Genomic DNA, 16540 nt, shown 5'->3' with positions numbered 1-16540 from the left:
CTTAAAAAAAGATATTCAAATTCTTTTAATTTTGTAATAAAACATAAAACAAGATGAACAGTAAAATTGCAATCAACTTTTTACAATGATGCTAATATCCTGTTTTTGTTTTAATTCTGTTAACACTTGTTTTTATAAATACTACTGAAACCACACAAAAATAAACATAGCTGACACTGTCACTACTTTAGCATGCTAAGGTGTTATGTTTTTTTTTTTTAAATTAATGTGTTCATAATTGAAAATAACTGAATTAATTACATATTTACAACAGTGTTAAAAAAATTTCTTTACTAAAAATTCAATTGTGCTTTAAAAATATGAGTACAAATGTATTAAACAATAATACTGTAATGCAAAAATATTAAGTACACACAACTTTTAGAAGTTCTAATAACATGTAAAAAAAAAAAAACACACACAATTACTTCTGAATAAAATAAAAATTTGCATACTTACATTTAACTATACATTTAATTTACAAAATCTTATTGATAAATCGTTATAAATATATTAAAACTTGTGCAAAACAGAATAGAGAAGAACAATGCAAAAGTCCTCAATTTAATAACAGTAATTTTCTATACAGCCTTACTTTGATGAAGTAAATCCTATCCTTAAATCCATGAAGTAACAGATACATGATGAAACTGGTAATTACATTTTCTATGTATTTTAAATATGAATTACGTTTAAAAAATAATTATCAAATTAAGATATAAAGATTAAAAAACATACACGTGAAATCAGAATACATAACCTAAAAATACCTCAAGTTTAGAATATTAATAACTCCAGTATTTGGCATTAAGTTTTATTTCTCTAATTATAATTAAAAACTTTTTACGTTAATATTATTAAATTATAAGCATAATAATTATGCAAACACATAAGATGATAATACATAAATAACCGGTTTGTAATTCAGTAAACGATTTTTTGCAAGTGTGTCCCAATGTGGAAAAAATTGTATTTTTGTTTTATATGAAAACCATATGAAATAATGATTATGTACCAAACTTTCCAAGGTTTGTAATTTGCATAAAAAACTTTTGTTAACGGTAATCCCTAGTTTTGCACAAAAAAGATTCTCTGATCAGAAATTCTGTAATGGAAAAGTTTCAAAAATTTTATATTAAAGAATTAATTTAAAATTAAGTAATAAAAAAAAAATTGAACTTCACTAAAGTATATAAATCTGTGCTTTAAATATAACATCATTGTTTTTGGTAAGATTATTATTTTTATGATTTAAAAACTACAAAACCTAGTATGCTTATTTTCTAAGTACTGGATATAGATTACACATATAATAATTTAAATATAGATTCAAAATTCTGCATTACGGTACAGAGATTCCTCACTTATGGTAAATAATCAGTTTCTAAAAATTCAAGTGTTAAATGTGTCTACTAAACGAAACACTATAGATATATGCAAATTAAAAATAAAAAAAATATACTTTTTGAGGAGAAAAGATACATACAGAAATACATTACATTTACTTCTTTGCAAATTTAGTTATGATTGATAAAATTACTAACTGAAATTAAAAAAAGAGAATATTGTATTGTATATTAATCTATACTACTGTGAGAATTATACATTACTTAATATCCTACGTAATGTAATTTACAAATTTAATGTATAATAACATTGATTCAATCAGTATTTAAGTAAGTATAGTGTTATAAATTTAAGTTTGTATCTGTGTATGTAGTTATTTCTAAAATAATTTATATGTTACACCATAACAAAAAAATACAAAATAATATCATCTGTGGTTTACCATGGTCTAATAATATTTAACAAAAAAGATTCTACAAGTAAACTATTTATTAGTTTCAATGGTCGGTTAAATCCTGATTATTTACAAACAATAATTTTTATTTATGATAAAAGAAAATATCATATATTCTGTAACAAGAATTGAATATGCAAGTTGTTATTATTAATTAAACTCAAGGAAATTAAATATATAGCCATTAATTAGATAGCCAAGAAAGCAAATATGAATAAACGTTTTAGAGGAAAACTAACCGGTGCTTCGGTAATGCTAAGAGGGATAAGTATACTGAATGGGATGTTTAGTTGAAACTACAGAGTAGCACACACTACAGTAGCTGATAACTACTATTCACAATAAAACCATTCTATTCAGTATCGGCAGTTCATCACACCAGTGCCTAAGTTATCGATATAATTTCAACAACATATTTGTAACATTATAACTACAATATAATAACAAAGTATAAAAATACAGATTAAGATTTATATGTAAATGAAAAGATTTCTGTATGAATCTGAACATTATAATAAGTCGTTAATCACAATCGACTGTTTTATAAATACATATGTATTAAAAAGAATGATGCAATACTTGTTAATGTTAAAAATAAATTCACATGGAAATGTTAAACAATATGCGATGAAATGTAAACAAATCATTTTCTCTTCCCACAGCCGACCATAGATCGCAATCTTTTTTAAAAAGAATAATACTTCAAGTCATCTTCATTTCAACAACAGTCTCAACTAAACATGTCATTTAGTATAAAAGATGTCACAATCAAAGAAGCGATTAAATGAAACTCAGCAAGGGTGTTAATTTGTTACATATTTGGCTATGTGTAGAACCATATTAATTACCACCATTAAATGCTTTTGTTAAATGTTGAAATGAATTATCATTTATGAAATATTGTTAATCGCATAATTTATAGTAAATCATATGAAAAATTTATTAACTTTTTTATAAAGCTATTTGAATCTTTTAAAAAAGATTATTCTTGTTAAAAATTATTATTTTATTTAGTTACACACTATTCTTTCTTTTAGAAAATACATTTTTAATCATTCTCTTTATATAATTTTTAAGTTTTAAACAAAAAGTATTTGAATGCCTTTTATTATATAAACCTGCATTTAAAAAACAAAATCCTTAAAAACTAAGTTTTGTAGATAATTTGTGCAAACTCATATAGTTTATTATTCTATATTTCAATGAAGAAATAGAATTACCACCATAATTATTTAAAGTAAATTTATTAAACATAATGTATGCTATTAGTATTAAGAAACTAGTATTTTATTTTTAATGATTTCAAACATGTTATAACTTTTAATCGTCCATTTAACTAAATAAAAATAATATGTTATTATGTCATGCTAACATATTTTAAAGACAAAACATCTCATTTATTCAAATAATTTTGGTAATCTGTAACATATAACACAATTCAAGACATTACTATATTTTATACACATGCAGCAAAGTATTATTTTTTATTTTTTTTTTTGTATGATTATACGGCTTTAGCATCATACAAACAGAACTACTGTTGCTTTCTCATCTACATATATATGCATATACAACATATATATATATATGTTTAGCTTTGTCACAAAATATGTATGTTTATAAACAAACAACAATTTACATATATGGCTATTTATATATCCCTGTTCATGTATCATAGGGCCTAGATAGGTCTTCTTCGATGGATGTGAGAGACAACCATAAATTGACAACCAAATTGAATTCTAAAAGTTTTGCAAAACTAAAACTGTCAATTTCATGGATGGTTATAATTATTTAAGAGTAAGAGGCTAATACTTTCTATTAGTGTTAAAAAAAATCTTTTTAAGTGCTGCTGTTGATAACTATTAATTGTACAATTATGCTGTGCTGTATATACTTAAAGAAAAAACATTATTTTGCTTCATTCTTGTGATTTTCAAATAAAAACTTATTTTTAAATGATTTTTTTTATACAAAAAATTTTAGTCTTATAAAAATTTGGTACTTATTTAAATTTCCTTTAAAATAATAATATTTTAAAGCTATCATAACTACAATTCAAAAATTTATGCAGAAGTATGGTAATAATACATAAATTTTAAGATTCAATACAACCTAACTTTACTTTTGCTCTTGTTTATTTTCGATCGTTCTTGCGTAGAACTTCATCCATGCTATTCATTGTTACTTCTAAATCCTTTTTACTCTCAGCTAGAATTACTATATCATCAGCTAATTGTAGCATCTTTATCTTTTCACCTTGTACTGTTACTCAGAATCTAAATTGTTCTTTAACATCATTAACTGCTAGTTCCATGTAAAGATTAAAAAGTAACGGAGATAGGGAACATCCTTGTCGGACTCCCTTTCTTATTACGGCTTCTTTCTTATGTTCTTCAATTGTTACTGTTGCTGTTTGGTTCCTGTACATGTTAGCAATTGTTCTTCTATCTCTGTATTTGAACCCTAATTTTTTTAAAATGCCAAACATTTTATTCCAATCTACGTTATCAAATGCCTTTTCTAGTCTATAAACGCCAAGTATGTTGGTTTGTTTTTCTTTAATCTTCCTTCTACTATTAATCTGAGGCCTAAAATTGCTTCCCTTGTCCCTATACTTTTCCTGAAACCAAATTGGTCTTCTCCTAACATTGACTTTACCTTTCGTATTATATATTGGTGTACCATCTTTATTAGATTTTTATTAGATTTTTTTACACATTATTAGATTTTAATTTATGTACCCCAAAATTTTCCTTAACTTTCCTGTATGCTCCGTCTATTTTACCAATCTTCATTTCTCTTTCTACTTCTGAACACTTTTCTTCAATGCAATATATCGTCTGAAACCCAAGGTTTTCTACCAGTTCTCTTTATTCCGCCTAAGTTTGCTTCTGCTGATTTAAGAATTTCCTTTTTAACATTCTCCCATTCTTCTTCTACATTTTCTACCTATCTTTTTTACTCAGACCTCTTGCGATGTCCACAATTTAAAAATGCAATATCTAATATACTTATATCTAATTCTTTTCATTTTTCTTCCATTTCTTTAAAACAATTAAGTTTAGTCTTACATTTTAAGAAGCAGTTACACAGTTGTTATTTATTTCCAATCTTTCTTTTTAAATATCTAAAGAAGCAATACTTCCTTTTTCATACTAAATCTGTATTTATTTATTTTTTCAAATTTCCGGTATAGCTCTTCATTTGACCTTAGTATATTTTTATTATCTTTGTACTTCAGGTCTAATATTTTACTTTCTTTTTTAATGATTTTTAAAATTTTAATTTATTTGCTGGCTTCATTGTTTCTGTTGAATATAAACAATCAAGTTCATTGTAGTGTTTTGGTGCCTAGATTTTGCTTTGTAGAATATCCAATTTTTTTTATAGTAGATGTTTCTTGTCAATTAATATGCAAATACCACTTTATTTTTTTCTCTTTCAATGTTAACTTTTCGTAATATGTATTGTTTTGTGATATTTCTGCTAAGTACTTTTTTCCATCGGATATTTGAAGAGTTGTTATTTCCTTTGACTATTAAAAGGAAATAATAATATTTTGGCTACAGTTAAGTCATTTGCAGTTACGGCAAAATCATCAGCAAAGACAAAACAGTTTACTTCTGTTTTATCTTCTTTACATCCCAGTATTTTTCTCCATGCTTTGATCAACTGATCAAAGCATGGAGAAAAGATAGTTATCTTTTAGAATGCTATTTTGTCTCTTCATAATTAAAGAGAATTTGTAGGCAGACCATCATCCCCCTGCCTTACTCTGTTTTCATTTCAAAAGAATCTGTTATCATGCCCATAAATTTAATTTTCTGACAAGTTTTGTGCTTGTCTACTTAATTATGTTTTCCTTCAACTTCCACCTTTGTTAAAATTTGTGCTTGTCAGAAATATAGTGAATAAATCATAAATTTAGAAATAAATAATCAATAAAACACTTTCTTTGAATAGAATAATGCTCCACTTCACACAGTACCACCATTATTTGTTTCAGATAGTGAAAAGTGAAATTCTCTTTTTAAAAACTTATTTAAAGAAAGAAAATTTATTTAAAGAGGATTTTAATTGGTATACTCAATGAGCTAATTTATAAAACTTACTGATCTAGTATGAACTTAGATTGATTTACAGTCAAATTGTAGCAGGCTAGAGTTATTACCTTGACCTCAGAATATATTCTAAATTAATGTAAATAAAAAGAATTTCTACTCAGTAATTTTCTCAACGAACAGTGAACAGCATTTGTGATAATTACTCTATGAATCAACTTAATGAAATCTTAACCACAAACACACACACACACATACACACACACACACACACACACCACAACCAGCAAACTAAAACCTGAATATTTTTGCTGATTCCATTTTGAGAAAGAAACAGATAAATTATCAATTTTGAATAAATAATATATACACAAAACAAAAGATAGACAAATAAGGACTTAGAAAAGCAAAGTCAATAAACAGAAATATGCAACAAAACATACATAAAAGTTACTTTCAGAGAACAGATCCATTATTTTTTTTAAATAACAGATCATATCCATTAAGGATATAAACAATTTGATTACGTTTACCTCTTTACTTTACGTAAAATCACATTTTACTATTGAAATCATTATAACTCTTAAGTTTTGACTTGGATAGCATGAAGGAAGTCTCTAAGTATTTTCTTTTGTCATTATAAACAATGAAAACTAACAGTCAACATAGAATAGTCTCACCTACCCACAATATACTGAAGTCATCCAAGGAAGGGAGTAAAAGGCTACCGATTAACAAGACTTAAGGAGAAGGAGGTCTAGCTTTACCAAACAGTAATTTCAGCCACCAATTTGGCTTTTTGTATAACCAATAGATAGGAAACAATGAGTCTCAGGGCAGACAAAATGTCCTCCCTATTAAAAAAGTGATGACTGCTTCCACCACTACAGAACAAGGTTAGATGAGATAACAGATGGAAAAGGCAAAGTAACTAACAAATCCCATGGTACCTGTAAAGGAAACAAGAGTCAGAAACTACAGAATAGGAAATAACAGACAAAGAACAGGGTGATATCAGTGTGAAATGAAATTCAGGGCCATAAAATATGTGATAAATTTGCTAACTTTATTACTAAGACATGCAAGTATTCTTTTTGTAGGCGCAGAACCGACCTGACGTTTTATGCGTCCTCCAGATCTATATTTTTTATTTAATTTTTTTATGTTGATTTAATAGCTTTTAGTCATTGTTTATAAATAATAAATTTAAACTAAATTATACAATTAGTTCATAGCTTAAAAGTAAGATTCTTCAATTTTTTCTTTTTAAGTTTATTTTACACTTATCTCTTCTTCTTTTAACATTTTTTTTAAACAAATTCATTGGTATATTTTTCTTTTAAAAAATGTATAAAATAAAAAAGTCTATAAAGTCAATATAGTAAATATAGTCATGCAAATATTATCAAACTATGCATCCCAAGTTCTAACAGAAAAGGAATTCATCAACTGTATAGAATGAATAATCTGATCAGAATGGTATAGGTAAATAGTTTACACTCGCCTTCTTGTGTGAAAGGAAGACAGTTTCAGGCTGGCCTGGCTAGGCCTGGCCTGACCTGACCTCATCACTTATATAATTTTTAAAAAACAAGTCTGACCATCATTCAATGTTTTTTTTAAATTTTAATTCTAATTAACAACACATGCCAGGTGAAACAGGAATATAATAAGTAACAGGTATAATCACTACAAGAACAAGGGTATAGCTGCCTAACAGCCTCTAATTAATTTCTTTCAATTTAAAAATGCTCATTAAAAGAAATTTGTCAAATAAAACAGAATGATCAAATAATAAATTAATTATCTTTATCATGTGGTCAGAGGGTAAGGTATTATTTAGTGAAGTTTACTGATGCGGCTGCACTTAATTTGTTCACATCGAGAAACAATAAAGAACATAAAAATTACCGGGATGATCATAAAACAAAAATATATAACTATGTGATTCAGAGAAGGCAGAAAAGCAACTTCTTATAATTTAATGTAACTGTAATAAACAAACATCTTAACATTCAAGATGTAGCATCATGAATATATAAAAGGATTTGAGGTGAAGATTCCTCACATTAAAAATGAGAATACTAACAGATATTAGGTTGGATTGTGTTGATTAATGTATATCAATAGCAGAAGCGTTAGCTAATGAATTAAACTCACAAAAGAAGGAGAACGGATAAAAAGAAGAGAACATTAAGGATGGAAGGAGGAGGACAAAACACAAACTGAACGCATCTTACTCAACACTGCAGCTAATACTACTGTTTATCTTATCCCCCAAGCTACTATTACCCATTGCTGCTGTAATTAATGTCCACTTATATTAAATTCAGCATTAGAATGATAAATTTTACAATATAATGAAAACGCTACACAGATTTAATAACTTTTGTTGTAAGAATATTACAGTTTTTTAATTCAATATCCTCCTGTGTAGCTCGAGATGATTATCTAACAAGTACAAAATAAATATATCTAATTGTTATAGAGTTCAATAACTTTTGGAATAACTGATATAATACTATATGGTTAGAAAGTTTATAATTTTCCAAATAAACCAATTAGAGATTTTTAGATTATGTTAGAAACAGCATAATTTAAAAACATATTACATTAGATAACTATATGTTACTTATCTTTATTTTAATAAAAAAGTTATAAAATTGTTACCAAAGAATAATGAAGTAAGGAAATGTAATTATTAAAAATAAAACTGTAAAATTAAATGATAATGCAAACAGAATTACATTTAATCTACTTGATGCATAAATTCAGACAAGATAAAAATATTAACTTCATTTATGAAATAATATTACTAAAATTATTACAACTTAATCAACACAACAGATGGCAATATATTACATATAAATAAAAATAATATATTTAACAAAAATATTTCAAAACAAAGTTTCTGACATCATAATAATAATCATCATGGTCTGAACTTTAGAAACTTTACTTTGTATTCAAATTATCATCACATGCTTTATAACTAATCAATCAACAACTTATGTCATCAATCATACACTTGTGACAATTAACATGTTCCTTTATTAACGTATATCTTTTTTTTTTAAATTACTTTTTCATAATTTATACAATTTAATTTTTTTTTTTTTTTTTTTGTCTTCAGTCACTTGACTGGTTTGATGCAGCTCTCCAAGATTCCCTATCTAGTGCTAGTCGTTTCATTTCAGTATACCCTCTACATCCTACATCCCTAACAATTTGTTTTACATATTCCAAACGTGGCCTGCCTACACAATTTTTCCCTTCTACCTGTCCTTCCAAAATTAAAGCGACTATTCCAGGATGCCTTAGTATGTGGCCTATAAGTCTGTCTCTTCTTTTAACTATATTTTTCCAGATGGTTCTTTCTTCATCTATTTGCCGCAATACCTCCTCATTTGTCACTTTATCCACCCATCTGATTTTTAACATTCTCCTATAGCACCACATTTCAAAAGCTTCTAACCTTTTCTTCTCAGATACTCCGATTGTCCAAGTTTCACTTCCATATAAAGCGACACTCCAAACATACACTTTCAAAAATCTTTTCCTGACATTTAAATTAATTTTTGATGTAAACAGCTTATATTTCTTACTGAAGGCTCGTTTAGCTTGTGCTATTCGGCATTTTATATCGCTCCTGCTTCGTCCATCTTTAGTAATTCTACTTCCCAAATAACAAAATTCTTCTACCTCCATAATCTTTTCTCCTCCTATTTTCACATTCAGTGGTCCATCTTTGTTATTTCTACTACATTTCATTACTTTTGTTTTGTTCTTGTTTATTTTCATGCAATAGTTCTTGCGTAGGACTTCATCTATGCCGTTCATTGTTTCTTCTAAATCCTTTTTATTCTCGGCTAGAATTACTATATCATCAGCAAATCGTAGCATCTTTATCTTTTCACCTTGTACTGTTACTCCGAATCTAAATTGTTCTTTAACATCATTAACTGCTAGTTCCATGTAAAGATTAAAAAGTAACGGAGATAGAGAACATCCTTGTCGGACTCCCTTTCTTATTATGGCTTCTTTCTTATGTTCTTCAATTGATACTGTTGCTGTTTGGTTCCTGTACATGTTAGCAATTGTTCTTCTATCTCTGTATTTGAACCCTAATTTTTTTAAAATGCTGAACATTTTATTCCAGTCTACGTTATCGAATGCCTTTTCTAGGTCTATAAACGCCAAGTATGTTGGTTTGTTTTTCTTTAATCTTCCTTCTACTATTAATCTGAGGCCTAAAATTGCTTCCCGTGTCCCTATACTTTTCCTGAAACCAAATTGGTCTTCTCCTAACACTTCCTCCACTCTCCTCTCAATTCTTCTGTATAGAATTCTAGTTAAGATTTTTGATGCATGACTAGTTAAACTAATTGTTCTGTATTCTTCACATTTATCTGCCCCTGATTTCTTTGGTATCATTACTATAACACTTTTTTTGAAGTCTGACGGAAATTCCCCTTTTTCATAAATATTACACACCAGTTTGTATAATCTATCAATCGCCTCCTCCCCTGCACTGCGCAGTAATTCTACAGGTATTCCGTCTATTCCAGGAGCCTTTCTGCCATTTAAATCTTTTAATGCTCTCTTAAATTCAGATCTCAGTATTGTTTCTCCCATTTCATCCTCCTCAACTTCCTCTTCTTCCTCTATAAAACCATTTTCTAATTCATTTCCTCCGTATAACTCTTCAATATATTCCACCCATCTATCGACTTTAACTTTCGTATTATATATAGGTGTACCATCTTTGTTTAACACATTATTAGATTTTAATTTATGTACCCCAAAATTTTCCTTAACTTTCCTGTATGCTCCGTCTATTTTACCAATGTTCATTTCTCTTTCCACTTCTGAACACTTTTCTTTAATCCACTCTTCTTTCGCCAGTTTGCACTTCCTGTTTATAGCATTTCTTAATTGCCGATAGTTCCTTTTACTTTCTTCATCACTAGCATTCTTATATTTTCTACGTTCATCCATCAGCTGCAATATATCGTCTGAAACCCAAGGTTTTCTACCAGTTCTCTTTATTCCGCCTAAGTTCGCTTCTGCTGATTTAAGAATTTCCTTTTTAACATTCTCCCATTCTTCTTCTACATTTTCTATCTTATCTTTTTTACTCAGACCTCTAGCGATGTCCTCCTCAAAAATCTTCTTTACCTCCTCTTCCGCAAGCTTCTCTAAATTCCACCGATTCATCTGACACCTTTTCTTCAGGTTTTTAAGCCCCAATCTACATTTCATTATCACCAAATTATGGTCGCTATCAATGTCTGCTCCAGGGTAAGTTTTGCAGTCAACGAGTTGATTTCTAAATCTTTGCTTAACCATGATATAATCTATCTGATACCTTCCAGTATCGCCTGGCTTTTTCCAAGTGTATATTCTTCTATTATGATTTTTAAATTGGGTGTTGGCAATTACTAAATTATACTTCGTGCAAAACTCTATAAGTCGGTCCCCTCTTTCATTCCTTTTGCCCAGCCCGTATTCACCCACTATATTTCCTTCCTTGCCTTTTCCAATGCTTGCATTCCAATCTCCAACTATTATTAAATTTTCATCTCCTTTTACGTGTTTAATTGCTTCATCAATCTCTTCGTATACACATTCTACCTCATCATCATCATGGGCGCTTGTAGGCATATAGACGTTAACAATCGTTGTCGGTTTAGGTTTTGAATTTATCCTTATTACAATGACTCTATCGCTATGCGTCTTGAAATACTCCACTCTCCTCCCTATTTTCTTGTTCATCACGAAACCTACTCCTGCCTGCCCATTATTTGACGCTGAGTTAATTACTCTAAAGTCACCCGACCAAAAGTCGCCTTCCTCTTCCCACCGAACCTCACTAATTCCTACTATATCCACGTTTACCCTATCCATTTCCCTTTTTAAATTCTCTAGCCTACCAACCTTTTTTAAGCTTCTAACATTCCACGCTCCGACTCGTAGAATGTTATTTTAATTTAATTTAATGTTAATTTAATGTTAATTTAATTTAAAAATTAAAATTCTTATAATTAAAACAACAACATAAAGTCTTTTATGCTTTTTTTTACTATTTTTACTTTCTTGTTATGTTATTTATAAAGTATTTTCTATTAGTAAAAAATGAAAACCAACCAAGATTCTAATATCTTGACATTTAAAAATCAGTGAATCACGAAATTCTAAACAAAACTAGTCAATAAATTTAAATTCATGTATATGTTGAGTGACTGGTTTTGTATCTCAGAAAAATATTTAAATTATTAACAGATTTAGGTTGAATAAGGAATATTTAGACTGAATTAGAGATTTGAAAAAATTAAGAGGTAATTTTTTTATCTTAATTAAGATGTGATGGAAAGGTACTTTTGAAAGGGGCTGGACTTGATATAAAATTGTTTTTATGTTAAAATGTTAAAATAACAATATCAGGAAATACTTTGAAAACTGTAATACTGAAATACTTTTGAACAATATTTTGATTGAAATGCCCCACTATATCTAATAATTTTATTTTTATACAATTTTTAACTTCTCCTTTTCTAAGTGGTTTCATATTTCTTATTACTATTTTTTAATGTAACATTATCAGAGTATAATAAGTTTTAAAATCATATTGCAGAGTGAACGAGTAAAACTCTAACTTCGAAAAGAAGTATTTCTATACTTCAACTTTTTATGACGTGTCAAACCTATATTTCTTCTAAAGTGAATATGATGGAAATAGTTTTCAAAGTTTATCAAAGAGGTAGAGTTAACATTTTTTTTTTTGTTCAAGCGGTTCAAAACGAATAGGTATGGTCAACAAGAAATCATTATGGAATTATATATTATAACCAAAAAGTATAGGATTAAGAATGAATAATTTTCAACTTTATCACTAGGGAAAAAAAATAAATTATTAGCTCTGGCAAATTTCTAAGAAAACTTTAACCTAGCTGCCAAATTTGCAAACACTAAAAGTAAATATTAAATGATTAGTTTTCCCCACACCAGAGTAATGTATTTTATAGTTCAATCCAAAGGTGAAATGGGTTGGGCGATAGAGTTACACTTAATTACTTTCAGCTGTTTAGGGAATGTTTGAAAATTAATAACAATATTTAAATATTTAAAATATTTAAATATATATATATTTATATATATTGTATATATATATATATATATATATATATACAAAAATCGCAACTGGATACAGAACTACAACTCTTAAATTAAAAAGTTAAAAAACTCTATTACAGAGCAGAAAAAATAGTTTTTAAAAACTACATAAAATATTTATGTCTTCAATACAAAAACATAAGAATTAAATACATTAGCTCTTCATGTTTCATAAAACTATAATAGGTGTAGTATACCACTTTGTGTAATGATGGATGCTAAATTTTAAATTAGGTAGTCTTGTGTCTGATTTCCATGAATCTGATTCTTCATCTTCCTCATTAAAATAAATGAGTAATCATGTATTGATTTCATGGTAATGAAAAAAATAATTTATTGGTACGTGAGAAGAAAAGGATACCAGATATTCTGGACATTTCAGAGAATTAATATGACACTAATATACATAACAAAATGTTAAAAAATGCAAGTTTAGAGTCTTGCACTATAATAGAAATAAATAATAAAATTTTAATTTTGTACATCAATTATTATATAATTTACTTTTATAAACAACCACAAAGTACTTTATAAAACTGTTTAAAAATACAGTTAATTAAATCAGAAATGAAAATCGATAATTAAAAACTGCAGATGTGAAAATAAAGGTAGAATATGAATAGTATTACCAATAGAATATTAGGAACTTTTACAATGATCATACAATAGAATTATAGAGAATATAATGGAATGGCAAATAGGACAACAAAAAAGTAGAGAACTGAATGTTTGAAAATGCTCTACAAAAAGAAAACATTTAGAAAAGATAAAATAAATTTAGAAAATATTTAAGAAAGATATTTAGGGACTTGCAGTTGGCAGTGCAAGTCACTAAATATCTTCGTTGGCACGTAATTAAAAACGTTCAGTCTTTTTTTGAACAAACCTCTTACAGTCCAATTCAGGTAAAAGTACATTCATGCAATGCAATGAGCACACTATACTGCACGCAAGTAATACAGTTTTAAAGGGACCCAACTAATCAAAAAATGTTGAAAGTAAATAAATATGAAAATCTAACCCTATAAGAAATTACATGGAATATAGTCTTAAAAATACATTTAATAATAATTAATAACTCATATGAATGCTCAACGATTTTTTTTTTTTGTTGGAGTGACACTTTGGTGTCATCATTATCCGGGTACGATATTTGTTCTCTAAAAAACTGGACACTTAAAAATTAATTAAAAAACTAAAAACCCTGACACGCAAAAATATATACTCAAAGTAAAAGGGAGTATAAAGCGCTCCCTGCAAAAATTAAAACTAATAAGAAATAAACTGAAATAAAAAATGTTATGGTATTTTTATGTATTTATGTATGTATATGTGAAAAACCTATTGTATACATAAATATGACTGACAAATATAAATGGGGATGTAGACCAACACATGTACAAGCATATATACAGAACAGTATGTGTGATTTCATTTATGCACTGCAACAACTGTTTACATGACATGTAATATATGTATGAACTGGATAATTTAATTTTTTCAATTGTAGGTTAGTTATTATAATTTCACATATTTCTGGTAACAAAGCCAATATTCAACAATTTTCCAGTTATTATTTCATTAATAATCTTTAAGAAGTTATAATTTTCAATTAAAAGGTAGATAAAAAGTAAATTACTGCATTCATATAATAGTATGGTAATGATATTTTTTATCTTAGTTTATTTATGTGAATCATGAATTTTTACAATTAAAATCATATGCTAAATATCAATAAAAAATAAATTTCTAATAGTGAAGGTTTAAATATGTTTACTCATGTCAGGAAAGTAACTTATTACTTTACTAAAAAAATTCTAAAAAATTCTGAATAGTAGTAGTAGTACTATTCTAGTAGAATAACATAATGTGGAAGTTACTTCGTAACTTCCATATTCTTCAAAATTTTGAGATTTTGAACTCATCCCATAAATAAAAAAGTAATGCTAATCCACTAATCTAATTTAAAGTAATCGTCTTCAGAAGAATTAAAATTGTAAAGAGTTTTGGTAAGGTTATTAATTATTAAATCGCAAAAACCATCTTTTGATTAGAACAAATTATATATTTTCAGACATAATTGAAAGGTAAAAAGTAATAAATTAATTAATTATTTGAGAAATGATAAAATAATTTCTTTCACTTTTGTAGAACTGCTCTTGGAACTAATCAATTCTGTTTAATTATATAAACGATTAAAAAAAACTATATAATTTTATCTGTTTAAAACGTACAAAAAGACAATTATCATTTTTTTTAACAGACAGCTTAGAACACAGGACGAGTAGTAATTATGAGATTCAAATATTAGCACGGAACAGAAAGGAATGGAGAGAATTATCATCAAACCAACTGAATAATAAAAAAAAAGGGGGTTCTGAAAATTAGGTAACCTTGTGGAATCGAATTTATATGCCAATGATACGTGTAGCTGGATCACCTTGGGATGATCTAGATCAAATCTCTCATACATAACATTATATGTTATATCTCCTTATGTATATTCTTAAATGTACTGTAAAAGAATTTAAAAATTTCCTAAAAATCTTATTAAATCTATATTAGAATTTCCTGAATACAAATGTAAACTGTTAATAAATCAGTTATGCATATGATGAATCATAAAATAACTGAATAACTAGACCAAAGAAATATAAAGAGATCTTCAATAACATGCAAATTCCTATATAATGGAGATATTAATTTCACTTTTATTATGGTTAAATTGACAAAACTGTTATTTTTTTTGTTTTTTCATCAGTATACAAGTAAAAATAACAATTTTTTTCTTTTTTTACAGGTGATTACAGTTTTGTTTGGAACTGGTTATCTCACAAAGAAAACAACTGATGAAACTGCAGTCAACCACACTTAAGAATTTATTTTCAGGATGTACCATGCTTAAAGGATTTTAACAATCGAGTCATTAAGAGATGAATCAACAGGTAACCCAGTCATCTAGTAAATATGATCTGAAGATTTTCAACCTTTGTTTTTGTGTAACTCAGCACAGTATTTCAATAGAAAGGATCTTATTATGCTTCTATCACTATTTTTAATAAATTATAAATCGATGTAACACATGTATTTTATTAGAATGATGGATATATTTTCAATTCCAGTAAACAAGTCTTTAAGATAAAACTAATTAAAAAATTATAAAATAACATTAAAGAATAACATTAATTTTTTTTTGTTTATATGTATACGTATGTGCTCAAACAATCTTCATTAACGCCTTCTTAATTATCATTATATCATTGTATTTGGATTTCACTTATTTATTATTTTTAATTATTAATCAAAACATTTAGGTAAACATTTCTATTTTTATTTTATAATCAATCTGTATTTAGTGGTGCAGGTCTTACAAAAGTTTTAACACATTTTCTTTTGACCTATCTCATTTTTTTATCTTAAAACTTAATTTTTTCGCTTATTTTAATATAAATTTATGAAGTACTACAAAACCAAGCAAAAATAATATTTTCAAAATGATAAA

General features: G+C 27.2%; 1 protein-coding gene across 1 annotated transcript in view; it reads left to right on the top strand.

The window, feature by feature from the left end:
* LOC142317343 (zinc finger MYND domain-containing protein 10-like) overlaps window positions 1-16269 on the top strand; it is a 92400-nt gene extending 76131 nt beyond the window's left edge. The window contains exon 11 of the mRNA XM_075353824.1: window positions 15839-16269. Within this exon, the coding sequence (XP_075209939.1) occupies window positions 15839-15842 (4 nt within the window). The 3' untranslated portion in view covers window positions 15843-16269. The remainder of the gene's footprint in view (window positions 1-15838) is intronic.
* The last annotated feature ends 271 nt before the right edge of the window (window positions 16270-16540 follow it).

This window comes from Lycorma delicatula, chromosome 1 (assembly GCF_047948215.1).
Source record: "Lycorma delicatula isolate Av1 chromosome 1, ASM4794821v1, whole genome shotgun sequence".
In the NCBI taxonomy this organism is placed as follows: Eukaryota; Metazoa; Arthropoda; class Insecta; order Hemiptera; family Fulgoridae; genus Lycorma; species Lycorma delicatula.
The sequence above is the reverse complement of the archived record's forward strand: the minus strand, read 5'-3'. Positions and strand labels throughout refer to the sequence as shown.